Source organism: Bos javanicus, chromosome 27 (genome assembly GCF_032452875.1).
Source record: "Bos javanicus breed banteng chromosome 27, ARS-OSU_banteng_1.0, whole genome shotgun sequence".
NCBI lineage: Eukaryota > Metazoa > Chordata > Mammalia > Artiodactyla > Bovidae > Bos > Bos javanicus.
The window spans coordinates 36,116,741-36,138,002 of NC_083894.1; the positions used below are offsets into that span (position 1 = coordinate 36,116,741).

Sequence of the window (21,262 nt, forward strand, 5' to 3'; positions counted from 1 at the left end):
TGGCGGCTCAGACAGCAAAGAATCTGCCTGCAATGCTGAGACCTGGGTTCAATCCCTGGGTCAGGAAGATGCCCTGGAGCAGAGAATGGCTACCCACTCCAGTATTCTTGCCTGGAGAATTCCACGGACAGAGGAGCCTGGTGGGCTACAGTCAGTGGGGTCGCAAAGAGTCGGACTTAACTGAGCATCACAGGCTGGGGTTCAATTTTCCTCTAACCATCTCCAAGTTGCCTCTTTCTCCTCCACTTCCCCTTCTGCAGGGGCCTTGGGGGTCTCCCCCAAGCCTGGCCCAGCCCAGGGTCTGATTTGCTGTGCAGGGGCGGGGTCGGGGGGGGGGGACATACTGCTGCTAGATCTCACTGAGTAACCTGCCAGGATGGGCAGCCAGCGCTGGATTCCCAGTGGCCTCTGCTGCCATCCTTGGGAGGGAGTGATGACCCCCAAGGAATCCAGTTAATTCTGGGGAACCCACGCCTGGCTGTCTCTGGGCCACACTGTGAAATACACACTTGAGTTCTGGCATACGATGCCTTTATTCCTTCAGACAATGGGCTCAATCTTCTAAGCAAAGAGGCTAAATTACCCAGATCTGCACAAACTCTCTGGGGGACTCGAGGGCAAAAATGGAAACTGAGACCCTTAAACTACCTTCTACTCCCAATCTTTTCCCAGGTACAAAGAGTGATGGTGACGGTTGGTGTGAATTGTTAAAAGGTACAACAGAGGTGGGACTGTGTTCAAGATGGGGTATCCTCTTCTTTCTAATTCTCACCCTCTCTCTTTTTAAGGAAATCTAGTATGCAGTTCTCGGAGAAGGCAATGGCACCACACTCCAGTACTCTTGCCTGGAAAATCCCATGGATGGAGGAGCCTGGTAGGCTGCAGTCCATGGGGTCGAGAAGAGTCGGACACGACTGAGCGACTTCACTTTTACTTTTCACTTTCCTGCATTGGAGAAGGAAATGGCAACCCACTCCAGTGTTCTTGCCTGGAGAACCCCAGGGATGGGGGAGCCTGGTGGGCTGCCGTCTATGGGGTCCCACAGAGTCAGACATGACTGAAGTGACTTAGCAGCAGCAGTATGCCGTTCTGAGGTTTGATGACTTTATTTAAGTCCTGACTTCCAGGGAATCTCAGAGCAGCCTCCAGCCCAGGATTCCACCTGGCTGGCTGATGGACTGCTAGGCTCCTGGAGCGTGCTGTTTCAGAGCTCGGGACTCGGGAAATCCAGGGAAGAGAGATGGTAAAACCAGTCCTTGTAGCTCATGGATGCCTACAGCAGAGCTCTGCTGAAATGCCGGAGGGCAGGGCCATGAGATTTCAGAATCCTTCACCCCTGCCCCATCCACCAGCTCAGGTGATGGGAAGGTCATCCTAATTTAAACCACGTGGTGGGGTTTCAGCTGTGGAAAAATTGCTGGATCCTGTCTCCTACCTCCCACCTCCTCCTTCCCTCCCCTTAAACGCACACATGCAACTTTCCCTCCCTTTATTTAAGCAAACAACTTTCTCAGTGATTAAGTACAGCCTCCACTTATCTAAATAGTCCACAGATGTATAAAGACACAGGCGCTCTGGGCTTCTATTTGCAGCCTGTTCTGGTACCCATCTTCCCCAAACCTACAAAGAGCAGCCTTCCTGGGCCTTCACTGACAGAAATTCCTCACGCCTGGTCCCCCACTAAATCAGCCCTGTTGGGCAGGCTGGCCTCAATTTATCAAAGAGGTGGGATTTCCCCTCCAAACACTTCATCCCCCCACCTCCACCCCTCTTTTCGTGGCCTCTTCCATAACCTGAGCTTGAAGCTGCGCAGATGTGAGCATCCCAACATGGAAGGTTCCCGTTCTGTTCTCAAATCCTGATACTGTTGGGCAATGGAGGGGAACACCAGCTGGAGGTGAACTCCAAGGCCCCCGCACTGGGCCGGGCCTGGTGGGGGATGAGGAGTGGGGGAAGGTTGGTTAAAGAGCAGAGGCAGGATGGCTTATAGTTTGCTGAGCAATTTTTTTTTTTTAAAGGAAAGGACTTTGGGGGAAAAGAATCACCCCCTAGAAAGCTAAGACAAAAGTGAACTCTGAGTGGACGGAGAGAATGGGCTCGTAGCTTTGAGCTTCTAACTGCGACTCCTGCAGTTTTTCTTTCCATCCCAAAGTTTGGTTAATAGTTTGAGTCCTGACCCAAAAGATGGCATTAGTACCGCTGGAAGCCAGGACTCTGCTGAGCGGGCGGCCCTTCTCCGTGTAGCTTGGAGCCTCCCAGGACCAGCAGCGTCAGCTCCGCCCCTCACTCTGGAGCCAATCAGAAATGCAGAACTCCAACCGGCTTCATATCTGTCCAATCAGAACCTACATTTTAACGCAGTCTCCAGGTGATTCACATGCACAGTAGAGTTTTGAGAAGCCCTCTTGGAGAGCCTGATGTACCCGCAGTAAAGGAAAGAGTTAGGACTGAAACGACTTAGCAGCAGCAGCAGCAGCAGGTTCATCCCCTCCCTGATGTACCTCTTTTGATTAATACCTAATAAGAAAAGAACTTCAGACTGTGCCGAAGCAATCCGAAGCGTGTGAGTAGGAAAAAGGAGGGATGCCGTGTGCGTTCAGTCCCCTTGAACACTTTGCAACTGTAGCCTACTAGGCTCCTCTGTCCATGGAGTTTTCCAGGCAAGAATACTGGAGCGGGTTGCCGTTTCCTACTCCAGGGCATCTTCCTGACCCAGGGATTAAACTCCTGTCTCCTGCCTTTACCATTGCCCCACCTGGGAAGCCCTGTAGGTAGGGAAAGGAGATGCCACAATAACTGTCCACCTCTCAACCCCAAGCCACTTATGTCCTACAGGATGTTATGGAAAGAACGATCCCGTGGACTGCTGGCGTCTGGTAAACCTGGATCACGAGTTCAAAGCTGAGATCCTAAGGCCTCAGGGAAAACCTCCCGAATCTAAATTTCTGGGACTGGACAGCAGAAATCACACGTTAGCAAGCTCCCCTCGGTGACACACGCTAAGACTTAAGAATGAGTCTCCTTATTTCCTCTGAGTACTGTAGGATGGTTGGTACAGATTTCTCTTTCTCAGGAGAGAAACTGAATTGCTAGCACTTCTGGCTTCATCATTGCCTTAGATGACCCACCTACCTTGGATAACATGTTGATCCTTGATCTCTTTCAGCCCAAGTTGAAAAGCACCTGTATGATCCTTCAAGAGGTGTGAGTGCTATGCACCCTGAGGGCAAAGCTGCTCTTCTTGGTGTTAGAGCATCTTTTAGACATGAGGCTCAAGCAGTCCTGACCCTTATACACCCCAAACTCCAGGACAACACCAGCTGCTGAAGCTAGAATGCCTTTGTACACACACTTCACCATCTTTCTGGTGATCTGATTTTTAAATATTCACAAGAGCAATGAGAATGTATGGATCATAGTGGTGGGGTTCCACTGGGATGACATTGACACCCACACCCAGCTTAAGAGATTTTCTGTATCAGCCAGAGGGGAACAAAAAGGAAATGTCAGTCTTTTCCTTGGTCAGACTGGCGTACGTATGGGAAAATCTTTGCTACTAGAGCACAACTCAATGGAATTTTTTGAGTCTTCATACCAAGCCTTAAAGATGTGTCTCTGTGCTTAGGTGTGGCCTGGGGGTCACTTGGGAGAATTTGTTCACTTCTGGACAAAACTGCCAGTTGTCTGAGGTTTGGAAGTGCCTTGTTAACCAGGAAACAATTTGAAGTTATCACTGTCATTGCTCACAGAATACAAAGTCACACCAAAGAACTCCTTAGGCAAGAAACCTGTAGCCTAGAGGAGACAAGCTGGGCTTTGTCAAGTGCACCGCCTGGGTCCAGAGGGAGAACCCAGACCTTCTGATTCAGACCTCGTTCCCCCAGGACTGGGTCTGGTTCCAGCAACACCAGTGACCTGGAAGCCCCAAACTCTCTGAGAAAACTTAGCCATCTCCCATCTGAGCGTCTCATCTGTTAACAGGGAAGATATGGTTTCCTCTAAGGCTCACTCCAGATACCAAAGAGTTTTCAAATCTTAGTTGGAATTTTAACATCGAATTTCTGGAGGGGAAAGAGCATCTGAAACCAAAAACATAGAAAAGAAACTCAGGCAGGGTTGAAAAACACATTCTTGGAGAGCAAGTATTTAACCTTCTCTCTGATCTGGAGCACACAGCCGGGAGAAACTTCTGGAAGTGATTCAGGGGAGCAGGTGGTTGGTATACATGGGATGGGGTGCTGGTGCCTTGGGGCCCCCAGGTACTCTGCCATCCCACCATGCCCCATTACCGTTTGAAAAGTATTGAGTGGGGGCCAGAAAACATCCCTGGAAAAACTGAAGAGAAGGGATATGTGTGTGGCGGAGGAGGGCGGAGGGCAAACGGTGTGCCATCGCGGCGGGGAAGAAGTCACCATGCACGTTACCACTGATTAATTGAGTGATTTTAGTCAAGTGAATATTGATACATGGCAGGAAAAGCATGAAAATAAAATGAACACATATGGGAATTACTATTAACATAAGTGATAACATCAAAACATCTGGTAAAATGCAGTTTAAAAAAACACACACAAATGAAATGGAATGTAAAACATTTTCACAGTATTCAAAGCATTTATAAGAGATTTAGGTTCTATAAGAGGGGTGCTACACGGAGGAACTAGAGGAAATAGGAATCTCGTCTGTGTCCTATGTATCTGCTGGTGACAGGTCAGGGGACCAGCACGTTGTTCCAGGGGAACCTTTTCTAAAACAGAGCTCCTAAGCCCAAGACATCCACACACTTACGGCACAGCAACTGGGTACTTGGAGTCTGCTGAAAAAGACAGATTCTAGGTTTGCACAATGGTCTCTGTCATTTACAGACGAGATGCCTTAGGGAGCCCTTGGTGCTAATTCACAGCCACCCAAAGCCAAGGGTGACACAGGATGCTCTACAAATAAAATATTCTTGGAATTCTCACCTCACTTTCTGTCTTATTTTAGATTTAGCTGAGTTTTGCCCATGACCTCACTGGATTCCACCCAAGATGATGATGTTAAATCACCCTGATGATTTATGAAGACAATCGTTGCACTAGCAATGATTACCAAGTCACCTACATTGCTCTTCTGGAAAGGAGTGAGCAAGCCCACGAATCTCCAAGTTGGTTCCAGCATATCCTTTGTTGAGAAAAACAATGGTTTGTGATCCACTGCAGCTCTGGACCCAGAGCCTCCCTTCACCCTAAACTGGCTGACGGGTCACAGCCCAGGCTGTCCCATGTCCACAGGGAACCTCAGGCCTGGGGCTCTGTGGCCAGGGTAAAACCTGCAGCTGCAATTCACATTTCCAATGTATTCTGAACTCTCATCTGAAAACACCACTTCCTACCTGAGAATTCCCATTTAGAGTCTACCTATTCACTGATAACCTTTCTAGAGTAACCGCTGTGCCCCACGCGAAGCTTTCCTAAGGCCCCCACCCTGAAGAGGCCCTGTGACATGACACCCTCTGTCCAAACAAGCAGATACATAAGAACACTGAGCTTTTGGGTTAATTAATCAAAACTAAGACCCAGATCTAGGCTTTCATGAATTGCTCTGAATTTCAGTTGACAATAGGAAAGGAGGATATTTCTAATTCACTAATATATATATACACACATTTTTTTTTTAAATCATCCAAAATTACAGGCAAATCACATACAATCCCCAACACTTTATGATTAAAGGTCAGAGAGAATAAAAAAATGTATTAAACAATGGATCACTAATTGCCAGGGGTTCATTAGGTCAGGATAACCCTCAAGTAGGTAACAAGGTTGGCAGGCTGGTTTTCAGACTGTACTTTAGGAAGTTAACAGAAGGAGCCACGGGGTTGATGAGTCCAAGTTCCACTGCAGCATCAGATTCACCCAGAGGGACAATCACGAAAGTCCTCAAGGTGTTACAGAGAATTAAGAATCCAACGTGAGGAAGAAATTAACATTAATTTTTTTTTGGGGGGGGGAATTACTTCCTATACATTGAACAAGAGGAGTCAAGTTGCTTCCATGAATGGGTTTATGTACATCCCTTATTAACACAACGGCTGTGAGAATTATCTTAGGGCCCTCGGGGAAAAACCGCAGTTGCTTTGCTTTCTAAATTCCCTCCTTGGAATGGGGACCTTTGTAGCTTAACTTTCCCTCTGCAGAAATGAAAACAAAATATTTTGTTAAGTGCAGGAGGACAGGCAGCCAGGCTATTCTGACTGTCTCTGATCTCTAGGCAATCAAGTTCAAAGGAATCCATTCGTCACAAGAAAGATGGGAGTGGGGCACACTGTGAGTTTAAATTAGCGTGGTGTTGGGCCCAGGGTGACCCAGAACCCCTCAGGAAGGAGAACCACAGCTATGCTTAGGAGAATCCACCTCCCACAGAAAATACCCAGAAAGACAGCTGCTCAGCTAGAAAGTGACCTCAAAGGCATGCAGAGTCCCCCATCTTGCCACACCTTTCCAAATGCTCCATGGAGACTTTTTTAAACAAACAAACAAAAAAACCTTGAAGAGTCAGTGGGTCTGTTGGTTGCTTTAAAACAATGTGAAATAAACAAGGGAATTAGATCAACAAGCTCTTCACCCAATGACAGTTCGCCCTAGACTAGCAATTTGCTGGACTGTTCTAAATTTTCTTTTTTCTGTTTTTCTTCTTTAACTGTTTTTTTTTTTTTTGAAAACCACTAACAATTGCCTTCCCAGTCTATGAGTCACCACCTCTGTCACCCAAGGCAGGCCTGTGCTGCCCTCCACGTGTCAGGAGGCGAGATCATGGCAGGGTCTGATGGTAACCACCTCCAGGGCATCCGAGACAGGCTGGTCCGTCTCAAGGACCACACGGAGCGGGGGACCAGGCACTGCACTCCCTTGGGCTATTTCTCAAGCTCCCCCTCCCCGCACCGGTCACTCTCTGGAGCTGATCTTCATGGCGAGTGTGGTGGTGTGTTTGTTTCTGTCTGAACAATGGACAGAAAGAGAAAATTCCTCTGGAACGGAAAGCATTTTGCCAAGAGTTAGAATCTTCTAGTTCCAAAGGCACAGACTAGCTGGTAGGTCCATAAACGGTGTGCAGTGACACGGAGAGCGTGGCGGAAGCTGGCGCTGCTGCCCTCGCCAGCTCTGGCCGCCAGCCCCCTTCTGGGCCGGCAGCGTTGCCTTTTTTAGTGACTCTGTCGCCGGTGGACCCGGCAAGCCTGTATCTCCCTTTCCCCCCCGGGGATGTGCTGCTCCACGTGTGGGTCTTGAGAAGCTTCCTAATCTAAGTGGGTTTCTCACCTGGGCGTGCGGCTTTAAATATCGGCTCTACCTGTGGAGGGGCTGGAGCCTGGGGAAGGCAGGAGGGTCATGGATGCTGCAAAACAACTGGGTTACGCCGCCCTCCACCGCGAAGGAGCAAAGGGGGTGGAGGGGGAACCACCGGGGGTCCAGGGGCGTCCGCTCAGCCCTCACCCCTCCCCTCACCCCAGGCTCCCTCCCCAACCCGCCCCCACCTCCCAAGAATCACTTGAAGACCGACTGGAAAGTGGGACACTCGTGATTCTTCATCTTCTTCATGAAGGTCTTGAACTCCTTGTTTTTCTTGTCCCACTTGTGGATGGCGGTCAGCAGGTACTGGCTCTTGACCTTGCGGCCCATGATGAGGAAGTGGTGGCTGAGGTTGTCCAGCTGGTGGCAGGGGCAGTCGGCCCCGTTCTTCAGGTATAGGACCAGCTTCTTCAGCTCCTTCTTCTTGATGGGCCCCAGCTTCAGGGGCTTCTTCTTCTTGGGGACAATCTTCTTGTCGCCGTTTTCCTTTTTCACTTCTTTGATTTTCATCCTCAGGGCTAGAGGGGCGAGGGCAGGGAGGGGAAGAGGAGAGAGTTTTAGAACACGGCTTTTCAAAAAGCTAGTGGGGAGCTGCTGGATAGCACGGGGGGCTCAGCTCAGGGCTCTGAGATGACCTCCAGGGGTGGGATGGGGCTGGGGGGAGGGAGGTCCCAGAGGGAGGGGATACATGTACACATATAGCCGATTCACTTGGTCGTACAGCAGAAACTAACATGACATTGTAAAGCAATTATCCTCCAATTAAAAAAAAAAACACACACGGCTTTTTATCCGCAACCACAACCCACCTGGGGGCTGAAGAGCAGGAGAAATAAAAAGCAAAGAGCACCTCAAAGAGGGAGGCTGTATGTATCTATTCTACAGATAAGGACCAAGGTCTCAGGTGACCTTCACACACAGATTCTGCCCCTTATTTTTGGTGTATTTGATGGTATCTTAATAGTTGCCACAGGATGTCATGAGTGGCTTAAACAGATGTTCAAAACCAAATCATGTGTTTCTTTTTAAAAACTCTGGGACTCAGACGGTCATATAATGCTTCAAGAGAAGGGGACCCTCTAAACCAATCAAGGCCATATAATCTAATGGTTCAGACCTCAGCACTCAAAGGAAAAACTTACCCCAAGTTTGTTGTTTTGTTTTTTTTAGGAGCAAGTTATTGGTTTAGTTTTGTTTGTTTTTTTTAACATCCAAAGGACCTAAAATTCAGGCTCTGGAAATAACACAGACAAGACCTATGTGTGTGCTGACAGCAAGGGAAAGCTAACCGCATCAAACATCAGTGTCCGACTTCAGCATCAGGACTGTCGTCCCAACCACGGTGCCTCCAGGAAGTTCAGACGCAGGTACCACGGACAGGCTGTCCACCACTCATCAACCACTAGATGGCGCCACTAATGGGCTATCCTATCCACAGTGTAGACCCACAGAACCAAACTCGACCTGGACCTTTCAACCCACTGGAGAGAGTCCTGGTGGGGTCTGATGGATAAATCCAGGTGGCGGTTCCTCAGTTCCAACATGGTACCTGGCCTTCTTCCATTCTCAGCCTGGCTCCCTGCAGAGAGGGAAAGCCAATCCTTTGGCCAAGTCCACCTTCTCATCTTTCTGTCTCTATGGAGCCCAAGCCGACAGTGCTTGGGTGTTACCGTGTGGACAACACACTCCCGTGCTGGCTACACAGGGTTAACTGGGGAGGGTAAATTAGCGTGGAGACGTCCTGTAATTGGAAATGCACCAAGAACACGAACATCATCCCCATAACAATCAGCTCCTCTCAGAAACTGGCCGGCCAGGGATCGCCCCAAAGGAGCTGGAAAACATTTCTAGATCCTGGTCACCAGATGCTATGTCCATCCTCCAAACTCCTCTGAATTCCAAATCACCAAGCCCTCTCTTTTAAATAGCTCCAAGCTTCCACCCACACTCCATGAGGAAAGACTTGAATCTGAGCTACAGAACAGTAGCTAGTGATTAGGAAAGCATCTGGATGTCAGCAAGTGTGTTGAGTATTCTCCAGGCACCTCTTCCATGAAACCTAATAACTCCACACAGAAGGCGCAATTATTCCCCCCATTTAACAGATGAGAAAACTGAGGTGTCAGGGTTACCTTTACTTGCCCAGAGTCATTGATCCTAAACTTAAACTCATGGACTGACTGTCCACTTGTAATTACCGTGCTGTGCAGGCTGAATTCCAACATTCTTTATAATGAAGCTGACATTTCAAGCATTGATTAAATGGACCAAGAAAATAAGGGAAAACAGTTAGGGCTCTCTTCCCAGGTTCAGCCACATTTCAAAATGGCTTTTACTTAATGAAATGGTAAGAGTTCCTCCCGGTTGAAAGGAGCTATTCCAGCCAAGGTAACACTGCATGCGTGATGGCTTTATTATTTAATGTTTAGTTGAGTAAAAGCACATTCTTGGCCAACCCAAGAATTAGGAGGAGGGAGAAATCCTAGAACAAATCTTCAGGGGATGTGTCAAAGTCAGGAAATTAAATGTGCTCCCATCACCTTCCCTTACGGAAAGGGTTCTAGATCTCCAGCCTCTGGGCCCCATGTAACACCCCAGGCCCTCAGCCTGGATGAGACTTCAGTCCCAAGGGCAGCATAAGTTTTGGGGACTAGTCCAAGCAGCAGAGGGCTAGCTCTCACCCCGGAGGCTGGACAGACCTGCGTACACAGGATTGTGCTGAGCACAGTCTCCCAAGGAGCTCCTGGCTTTACCCTTCACCATCCCCCGCCGAACCAGTCACTGCCCAGCCCTTCTGATTCCACTTGACTCCCCTACCCACCCGGACCCTGAGGACGAGGCAGGAGGACCCGCAGGTGGGAGAGCATCAAATAGGAAGCAGCACAGATCACCGTCTGGGACCTCTGCCCGCTCACTCGTGTCCAACACTTTGCGATCCCGTGGACTGTATAGCCTACCAGGCTCCTCTGTTCATGGGGATTCTCCAGGCAAGAATACCACAGTGGGTAGCCTTTCCATCCTCCAGGGGGATCTTCCCAACCCAGGGACCAAACCCAGGTCCCCCGCATTGCAGGCGGATTCTTTACTGACTCAGCCATCAGGGAAGGCCAAGAATACTGGAGTGGGTAGCCTATCCTTTCTCCAGGGGATCTTCCTGAGGCAAGAATCACACCAGGGTCTCCTGCATTGCAGGCGGATTCTTTACCAGCTGAGCTACCAGGGAAGCCCCGATGTCTGCCCAAACAGGCCCACCCGGCTCGCTCCCCTGGTTGGTTTATAATCCTTGTACCTGGTGGGTCACCTAAGAAAAGACTTCACCTGTGTGAGTCAGTAGCTCACTGAACAAGAAAGTTCTCCTGGGGACGAGCCCAAGAGACTCCCTGCCAGGCTTGGCGAGTCCGGCTCCATTTCTGCCCACCCACTGCACTGCAAGGACCCACTGACCCGAGGAAAGCAACCAGGACTTCAGGGAGGCGAGGCGATGGGGACGCATGTCAGATGACCCTGGACTACTTCCCAAGGTCTAAAGCCACGATCCCAGTGTTGCTGTAGGAGTGATCAATGACATCACTGCAGGAGTCGGCGGGAGGGGGCGGGGGGGCAAGGAATGAGTGCATTTCCGGGGCCAGCTGGGCACCTCTTTATCTGCAGAGAAGCGAGCCATCATCTGGGGGAAAGAACCCCCAGGACAGTCACTCTCTATGTGGCTCCGACATCATGCACATCAACCATCGTTCTTACTGATGACAATCAAGACGAAGGACTCAGGGGGACAACCGAGGCCAGGCTCTGTAAGAAGAGACTTGGGACTCGAACCCACACCTGACCCCGAAGAGCACGCTGGTTCCCACTACACCATGACGGGGTTTCAAATGCTAGTGCTCCAGTGGAAACTATTTCCTTCTTTTGATTGTGTTGCTTTTAATCACAACTCAAATCAAAAAATTAATGTTCCTTTGCCATGACCGTGTCAAGGAATTTGGTTTACATAGGTGGGGAGAGGGGAGGGAGAGGCCAGTGATGGAAATGTGTTTTGCATTAGACTCTCCGCTTCTTGCTGTTTGGCTCACTTTCTTTTTTTGAGGTGGGAAAGAGGAGGCACATGTGGCCAGAAATTACTACCATCTTTTCCATCTTCCAGGGGTTTATTTTAGCGATGCAGATTACCAACGATGTTTGGATAGGTGATTAGCCGTCCCAGGTTGATTTCCCCCTGCCTTGTGGCTATGGGTGCAGCCCCCCACCATGCCACAACCGGGGGCTGCTGGGTTGGGGGCCAGGGGGTGGGGGACAGACCCTCACCCCTTCTCCTCCCCCTACCCTGCCTCCACGGCGGGTACAGCCTGGAGCCCCAGGGACTTCGCCCGTGGACTGTGTTTGCGTCACATACGGTGCTGGTGCGCAGGTAGAAGCCCGAGGATGGAGCGGCTGGGCTTACAGCTGGGGCACCGCTGGAGTCCCCGGTCCTGGGTTCAAACTGCGTTCCATGTTCAACCACAGAAGCTGGTTTCGAGCTCCCAGGGTCTGCATTTTCCATCTGCCCGCGGGCCCGGCAGGGTGACCATCCGGAAGGCTGTGCTGGGTGGTCCTGGGCTGCCAGCGACACCCACCCCCGGCACCACAGCCCCCACCCCGTCCCTGTGCTTCTCTGTCTCCTCCCAGGGCTGTCTCCCCTGGTGATGAGTCCACATCTGCCTCGGGCCCTTGATCTCAGCTTCCCTGAGCTAAAGCGAAACAAACAAAAACAAAACCCTTCTTTGGGTTTTTTTTTTTTTTTTAGCAACAACTTAATATCCTCGGACAGTAGAATAGGACTCCTGCCTCTCACCTTGCTGGTCACTGCCAGCAAGAATTCAGAGACCAGATACTATGAAAACCCTAAACTTAAGGTTACAATTAGGGCCCTCTTTCTCCACAGCCTTAAAATTAAATAACCCCTTCCAACAGGGAGCTCAGTGCGCGATGCTCTGTGATGACCTAGAGGGGTGGAATGGGCGTGGGGGGACGGGAGGGAGACTCGAGAAGGCGGGGTTATATGTGTACATACAGCTGATTCACGCTGTTGTACAGCCAAATCGAACACAACATTGGAAAGCAGTTATACTCCAATAAAAAAAAATTAAAAACAAACACAATCCCCTTCTATTCAGATAGACTTTGAAAGCTTCATTCCATGTGCAGTCACCAAAACCATATTTTTTTGCTCACAACTGATCCCCTCTCGGTAGCCTCCCCACAAGGCCTGGACATTTTCTGAGGCTGAAATGAGCAATGGAAGTTCATTACACTCATCCCAAACCCACACTGGCTTCAAAGCCGTCTCTTGCTCCTGACCTGCTTATGCTAATGAGGCCGCCATCCTTCCAATCACCCGGACAGGAAGCCTGGATGAGAGGCCACAGTTGGCCAAGGGCCAGGCATTTACAGGATCCACTGTGAGGAACTGCAGCAGGAATGCAAGAAAGGGCCCCGAGGAGGTAGGTGGGGAGGGGGCTGAGTCAGTCCCTAGCTTTATGACTCATCTGATCACTGATGATAATCATTGCAGTGAAGAGTGAAGTACAGAGAACAGGAGAGACGGAGGGACCTTCCCTGGGAAGTTCCTGCAAAGTCATTGGAAGCATGGATGGAAAACCAGGCAGCCCGGTGTCTCTTGGAGAAGGTGCTTTTCACATGGAAGCAACGCTCCTTGATCACCCGTGCTGCTCAGTTTAAAGATGAGTGTGGGACCGGAGCACTGGCCTTGGCAATGGCGGGGGTGCGTGGGGCTGGGTGCTGCTGATGACCTGTGGGAGCCAGAACCAGAGGGGTCGAGGGAGAATCCCAGAGAGCTTAAAACCAATGGGACGGAAAGACAGAAGGTTCTGCATCCTCAACCACCAAGCATCCGGAATGTTTGTGAGGCGTTACCCCTGGCCACTTCTTGCCAAACATCTTGCCAAAGATTGGGCATCCGATCATTTCCACTTCTCTAAAATTACAGTTTAAAAAAAGTTATAAACATATGCAAGAAAATAGTACAGAAACGAGGACATCACATCTAGTGTAACAGAAAGCAAATGGACGGTGGGTCCCGCCTTGACGAAGAGAAGTAGAAACCCAGCTGCTGACAGAGGGGGCTGAGAGCAAGAAAGCCACCGATTCACATGGCAGGACCCAGAAATGCCCGCGAGCTAGGGGCCACTGGGTGCTTCTGAATGGGGTTATGGAGACTCTATTAAATATAGGAATTGATAAGCCTGCATCGACGAACCCAGATCCACGAGCCGGGCCGTGAATCCAGATGACCACCCCTCACCCACTCCAGAAGCAGCCAAGAGGTTTATTCTGTACAGAAAGTTCTATCCAGACAGACTGGGCTTGGGTACGCCTGACACACAGGAAGATGGGGTGGAAAGGAACAGCAGCCCTGACGGCTAAGGGTTCAGTGAGAGGCTGCAGCGAAGAGTGAGACTCTGAGCGACAGCCCCAATCAGAGGATCACGGAGGGTTCTATCTGAAAAAACTAGCAACCCCAAAGAGAAGACCCACAGCTCCCTCCAATGAAATTCCAAAATGAGGCTCAAAACTCACAGGACACGCATACACACAGAGTTCCAACTTAGTGATTTACTCTTAAACTCAAAAGGATCAGCAGGCATTTAAAGGCAAGCCTCTAAATGTGAACAAGAGACTAAAACATACAAAACACACAGAAAAAAAAAAGAAATCAGAGATGACAGAAACATGGTAGGCTGCAGAAGAAACTTTTTTACAAAGATAACAGGATACTGTATTCACGAAATGAGAACAGAATTCTGTGGAGAGGAATGTTCAGAGAACCCGAAAAGTATTTGAAATTTCAAAAGGTAAGAGCAGAAATAAAGAATGAAATGCATGTGCTTTAAGATAAGGGTGGAAACATTTCCTGGAAAGCTGAACAAAATGACAAAGAGATGGAAACAAGAGAAAGAAAGATAAAAGAAAGGCTCAGTCCAGGAGGCCCAATGTCTGAATCAAGAAAACAAATAACAGAGAACCAAGAAAATACCAAAGAAATAATACAAGAAAAATTTCCAGGAAGGAAGAATACAAGCTCTCAGATTAAACAGTGCCCACATCAGGAAGATCCCCTGGAGGAAGGCATGGCAATCCACTCCAGTATTCTTGCCTGGAGAATCCCCATGGACAGAGGAGCCTGGTGGGCTACAGTCCGTAGGGTCACACAGAATCAGAAATGACTGAATCAACTTAGTACGCACGCATAGGTCAATGAATGGGTTTTCCCAAGAAGCTTAGCGGTAAAGAATCCACCTGCAAAGCAGGAAACTCAAGAGACATAAGTTCGATACCCTGGAGAAGGAAATGGCAACCTGCTCCAGTATTCTTGCCTGGAGAATCCCATGAACAGAGGAGCCTAGCGGCTACAGTCCCTTGGATCAAAAAGAGATAAGACTGAGTGACTGAGCACACACAGGTCAATGAATCATGACATCTAGAAACACCAGGGATAAAGAGAATATACAAGAATCCTCCAGAGAAAAAGACAGGATACATCTACTGCAAAGCGCCAGGCATCAGAATAGCACAGGATTCATCCACAGCAACACTAGAAGCGGAAAGACAATGGAGCCGTGCTTTTAAAATTCCCAAATTCAGGGAAGAAAAAATAGTTAGGATGTTTGGGATCAACAGGTACACACTGCTATACTTAAAATGGATAATCAACAAATATCTACTGTGTAGCACAGGGAACTCTGCCCAATGTTACATGGCAGCCTGGGTGGGAGGGAAGTTTGGGGGAGAATGGATACATGTATATGTACGGCAGAGTCCCTTTGCCATTTACCTGACGCTATCACAATATTGTTAATTGTCTATACTCCAATATAAAATAAATGGTTTTTAAAAAAATTCAGTACTGAGCCAAACTCAGTGGGGGTGAGGAGAAGAAAGACAACTTCAGACATTCAATGATATAAATAAAAAGTCTTCCGGATATCTCTTCTTGGGAAACTGCTCTAAAAATGCAGAATACAACCCAGGATCAGGAAACTAAAAGTCTAACGTAAGATAAAAGCAATGGAAGCCTTAGAATGGTTTTCCAGGACAACTGTGTGATGAGCTTAAGTCTCAACCAGTGCAGATAGAAACAAGAGGAAAGAAGGGCCAGGCAGATTGGATGAAAACCTGCAGGAACGTTTGGGGCTGAATTCATAAGGAACCAGGTAAATAAAATGAGGCAACTACCATCTCAGGGAAACAGTGCATAAGAAAGGAAATATAAATGCAGTACACACACGGCTCAACTCTTAATTATACTTACATAATTACAACAAATTAAACAGTGAATATCAATTTAACCAAAAATGTTAAATTGAAAAGAATGGGAAGAAGAGGGAATAGACTATAAGATAGACATTATCAATAACAGAAAATCAATAGTGTCTAAAAATTAAGAATTTGATTAAAAACTAAAAATTGTTTAAAAATGAAAATTAAGCAAAAGATAAATCTTTGTCTTCAATCGTAGAGCATCAATAAGTAATGTCTAAAAATTAAGTTAAAATTAAATATGGTTTGCAAATGAAACAACTGACAAAGGATTCATCTCCAAAATTTACAAGCAGCTCATGCAGCTGAATAACAAAAAAAAAACCAAACAACCCAAATCAAAAAGTGGGCGGAAGACCGAAAAAGATATTTCTTCAAATAAGACATACAGATGACCAACAAACACATGAAAAGATGCTAAACACTCATTATTAGAGAAATGCAAGTCAAAACCTCAATGAGGTATCACCTCATACCTGTCAGAATGGCCCTCATCAAAAAAATCTGCAAACAATAAATACTACAGAAGACGCGGGGAAGAGGGAACCCCCTTGCACTGTCGGTGGGAACGTACATGGATACAGCTACTATGGAGAACAGTATGGAGATTTCTTAAAAACCAGGAATAAAACTGCCATATGACCCAGCAATCCCACTCCTGGGCATATACCCTGAGAAAAACATAATTGAAAAAAACACATGTACCCCAATGTTTCCGCTATGTTGCTCAGTCATGTCTGACTCTTTGCGACCCCATGGACTGTAGGCCACCAGGATCCTCTGTCCACGGGATTCTCCAGGCTAGAATACTGGAGTGGGTAGCCATTCCCTCCTCCAGGGAATCCTCCCAACCCAGGGATTGAACCCGAGTCCCCTGGATTCTTTACCATCTGAGCCACCAGGAAAGCCCACTATTTACAATAACCAGGGCATGGAAGCAACCTAGATGTCCACAGACTGATGACTGGATAGGAAGTTGTACATACATTACAATGGAATATTACTCAGCCATAAAAGCAATGCAACTGAGTCAGTTCTAGTGAGGTGGATGAACCTAGAGCCTGTTATAGAGTGAAGAAAGTCAGAAACAGGAAAACAAATATAGCACACTAACACATGTATATGGAATCTAGAAGAACGGTACTGACGAACCTATTTGCAGGGAAGGAATAAAGGCGCAGACGTAGAGAACAGACTTTGGACACAGCAGGGGAGGAGAGGGTGGGACAGTGTGAGAGAGCAGCACTGAAACATATACATTACCATGTGTAAACAGACAGCCAATGGGAGGCTGCTGTATAACACAAGGAGCTCAAACCTGGTGCTCTGTGACCACCTGGCAGGGTGGGATGCAGTGGGAGGTTGGGGGGAAGTTCAAGAGGGAGGGGACATGTGTACTTATAGCTGATATCCGTTGTATGGTAGAAGCCAGCATAATACTGTAAAGCATTTATCCTCCAATTAAAAATAAATTAAAAAAAATTAAGTATGGTCTTTATTTACTCCATTTTGCTAACTATCAAAAAAAAAAAAACAACCAGCTAAAATAGCTGAAAATTACTTCCTCTGGGTTGTGGGAATCAGTGGTTGGAAGGCATTGGGCAGAGGCCTGCAGTTTTTTGTTAAAAGCCTTTTAATACTATTTGACATTTTAAATTGCATTTATTCTGAAGTAAAAAAACTTAGATTTAAAAAAAAAAGCTTGCTGTCTAGTAAAGAGCTGAAATGTATATAAAATGTCAATGAATCACAAAATGGGAGCTTTTAAAAGAAACACAAAGATTACAATTCCAGGCCCTTCAATCCCTATTCAACTAGAGCAGTTTAGCTTCACTCGGGGCTTCTCAGGAAGGGTTTTGTTTGAGTAGGAATTCTACTTTTTCCACCATTCATCTGAGAGGAGGAGGTAGCCTACAGGATTTGTCAACCGATCATTTTTCAGATAAAAAAAAAAAAAACCAGTTACGTTAGCATTTGGATTTACTTTGAACAGGACGGGATATTCAACCTGGTTCAGCTGAATTGCCTGCCCAAGGCTGAAGGTACTCACAAGCTCTGCTGGGAACCCTGTTCCCTGCATCTCAGTCAGACCTCGTTACTTGAGGTCACAGGGCCTCCCAGCAAGGAGGAGGACGGCGTGGGGGCCCTGCAGATTCTGGGGACCACTGGCAAAGCCATCAGATACACTGTCTCCAAGAGATGCTAATAAAAAACTCCTGGGCAAGTAACCCCTGACATCACCCGACTCCTAGTGACTTGCTCTCCTCAATTCCTTTCTCTGGCAGACAGGGCTGAAGTTCCCAAACAGACGCTCTGAGCAGCTGGGGTGGGGATGACAAGACCGACTAGCTCTTCCCCAGTGTCCTGTTCGTTCCCCGCCCCCAGGACCAGGAAGGGACCACAGTTCACATCCCCCATCCCACCCAGCCTCCCGGTGCGGGGAGAAAAAAAACCTGTTCAGAGAGAGGACCTCGCTGTGCAGTAAGACAGAGACGACCTGATTTTCTACATTCTGGGCCTTCACGAGTCTCTTGGGTGGGTAACCCTGAGGCAGCAAGTGCCATCCCCAAAGCCGACTGTGCAAATGAGGTTCGGTCACCCGCTGGGTAAGGGTGGGGCCCCGAGAAGCTGAGGCTCCTTCCAACCCTCAGCAGAGGGTCCGGGCTGCAGCAACGGGTCCAAATGAGTCCTGCTGAAAAAGCCCTGCAAAGGCTGCTCCACAGACCTCCGTTCCCAGCAGGGGCCAGGGTTTGCATCATTAATTCCTTGAGCAAAGCAAAGGGGCTTGTGCTTGGTCACAGTAACGCAGACTCTCTCCCCGACCACAAACCACACGTGGCAGATTTACATGCATCTCCTGACTACAGGACAGATGCTACAAAAAAAAGAAAGAAAAACCCAAAGAAAACAAACAAAAAAATTATTGAAAGCAGATTTTCTTTTTCTCTCATTTACAAAAAAAAACCAGCAGACGTAGAAAATGTTCCTGAGCAATTTATTTGGGGCAAATTATTTCACTGAAATTGTCCTGTTTTCTGGATCCCAGATACCTTGGGGAGTTGGTGGGGGGGAGTAAGTTAAGGCAGGAGAGTGGATTTCGGAACTTTATACCCTCAGCGCCGACACACTCACAAAGCCCTCACACACACAGCCGGGCGTGCAGCGTCCATGTCAGCCATCCAGAATCCCACTGCCTAATTGCTTGATTTCATGGATTGTGTTAAATCCCCACTGATTGAAGCTAATGGTGCAAAATGCAAGCCCCACTATGAGAGCAAAGGGCTGCCTGGCGTGGTTTTATTTGGGACAGCGTGTGCCCTGGCGGCCCAGGCAGCAGGGGCCCGGGCCCCTCGCCTTCCCAGGAGGACTGCGTCCCCAAGCAGGAGGCAGAGGAGAATAGGAGACTCGCTTAAATAAAGTCAATCATGAGGATTGATGGAATCTTGGCTCCAAGTTCGGGCCAACTGGCCAAGGCAAACAGTCCTCCTCCCAGAGGGGTCACTGGTTTTTCCTTCCCCTGCATTCCACCCCCCAGGGTTCGCCCACATGGCATGCTGGAGTGTGCAATGGTCTCTTGGACAGAAAAAGATGGGGACTGGGTTTCAGAAACAGGACAAGGAAAATGTGAGCCAGTCCAGACTCTGAAAGATGGTCCAGAGAGGGGTCCTCAGGATCTTCAGGGGGAGGGCTGGTTAAAATGCAGATTTCCCAGAAGCCCCCACAGCGGCACTGGGATGGGGCCCGAGAACCTGCAGTTCTAACCTGTTCCCAGGCGATGCTGATGTTGCTGGTCTTGGGACCACACTTGAGAACCACCGGTTCAAAGGGTGGGAGGGTGGGGATTGGGCGGGCTGTTTGGTCGATCACCTTGGTTATTCATACTGTTGCACTCTGAGGACTCTTTTTTGGATGGTGTCTGAACTTTCTGGAGGCCCAGGACAGCCCTCCAAACGCATTAAAGCTCAGGCTGAAGTCCGCATGGGCATGTCCAAGACCGGGCTGACCTCAAGCAAGCGGGTCTAGTGCCATTTTCAGAATCACTGAGGTCTCGGGGGCTGCTACCCTGCAGGAGTGGAATCTTGCAAAGTCAGGAAAACCAAGGCTTTGACAGCAAGAGGCAGCACATTTCAGAGGAAAGGACTCTAAGCCCAGAATCGGCCGACTCCAGCCTCTGGTTGGGACTCCATCACTAACCTCTGTATCAATCACTTCTCTGGGTCTTCATGGAGCCACTTGGACCAGTTCCTATCGATTTCCATTCCAGCACTGGCCATCTGTCTAAACCTTCACGTCTCCTTTCTCTGTCTTGAAATCCAGCATAGATCCTCCGAGGAAAAGAACCCTCCGTCTCGGGTGGGACGAGCTGCTCTAGCTTGCTCAGTGTCCGGGGACCCCGCTGACAGTGGTCACAGGTCAGCCCACAGGGAACACAATGGCTCAAGAGTCCAGCGATGGCTATGGCATGGTCTAAACTCAAGAGACAGCCCCAGCAGAGCATGTCCCAGCTTGGTGGCAGGCAGGGCTTCACAGAATCCCATCTCACGGATATGAGGAGAGGCCCTGACCCCTCAGCTGGGAGATCCCTGGATGGGCTATGACTTTCACCACTGAGAGCCCGTGAGAGGCATACCTCAGCCCTTCATCATTTTCCTAGCTGATCCCTCTGCAGGCAGAGGGTGTGCTCCAGGGAAAACTGCTTTTCCTAGGCATCCTTCCAGGCAAGCTCCAGGCCATCTTCTTCCAGAAGCCTCCCCGACCCGGTCCAGCCTTGACCTTCGCGCCCGCCCCCCACCGTCTGCACGGTGACCCAGCTCAGGTAGGCGTGGCCATGAGCGTGCCTTCCCGCACCCCGACGTGAGCTCACGCAGACCCATCCATCGACTAGGGGGTGCCCCACACGCCCCAGAGCTCGGCTAACACTGACGGGATACACCGATGAACCAAGATGTAAACAGCACAGGCTGTCCCGAAGGTCACAGCCTCACTGGTGAGACTGGTGTTAATCACAGAAACCCCGGCTTCAGCGGCAAAAACATCGACCAACAGATATACTCGGCAGGCCAGGCCCTGGTCTAAGCTCTTTCACACGTTAACTCGCCGAACCCTCAGCCCCCGCATGGGGCAGACGCTTCTGATCTTACTAACCGGGAGGGATCAGTGAAGGGGGATGACTTGAGAAGCTGGCCGAGGTCCCACGGGCCAATGGCAGAGCTGGGGTTTGATTCCTGGGAGTCCAACTCATAAATAATCTCAAGGGGAAACTAACTATGCCAGGAGGAGTGGGGCCTTGGCCGGCACCGTTCCCCACCTGAAGCACAGATGGTGCTCAGCTAAGGTCCAGGTGAACCAACCTTGTGTGCAGGCTGGGCAGGCGGCCACTGCATCTTGTGCGTGTGTGTGCACGTGCACATGCGCGCTTGGTCATTCAGTCACGTCCGACTCTTTGTGACCCTATGGACTGTAGCCTACCAGGTTCCTCTGTCCATGGGATTCTCCAGGCAAGATTACTGGAGTGGGTTGCCATGCCCTCCTCCAGGGGATCTTCCCAACCCAAGTACTGAATCATTATCTCTTATGTCTCCTGCATTGGCAGATGGATTCTTTACCTCTGAGCCACCTGG

At 49.0% G+C, this 21,262-nt stretch overlaps 1 protein-coding gene across 1 annotated transcript in view; it reads right to left on the minus strand.

The window, feature by feature from the left end:
- Positions 1–4,427: 4,427 nt before the first annotated feature.
- The window catches only part of SFRP1 (secreted frizzled related protein 1), a 43,533-nt gene continuing 26,698 nt past the window's right edge, over positions 4,428–21,262 (minus strand). Inside the window, exon 3 of the mRNA XM_061404561.1 lies at positions 4,428–7,846. Coding sequence (XP_061260545.1) covers positions 7,524–7,846 — 323 coding nt within the window. The 3' untranslated portion in view covers positions 4,428–7,523. The remainder of the gene's footprint in view (positions 7,847–21,262) is intronic.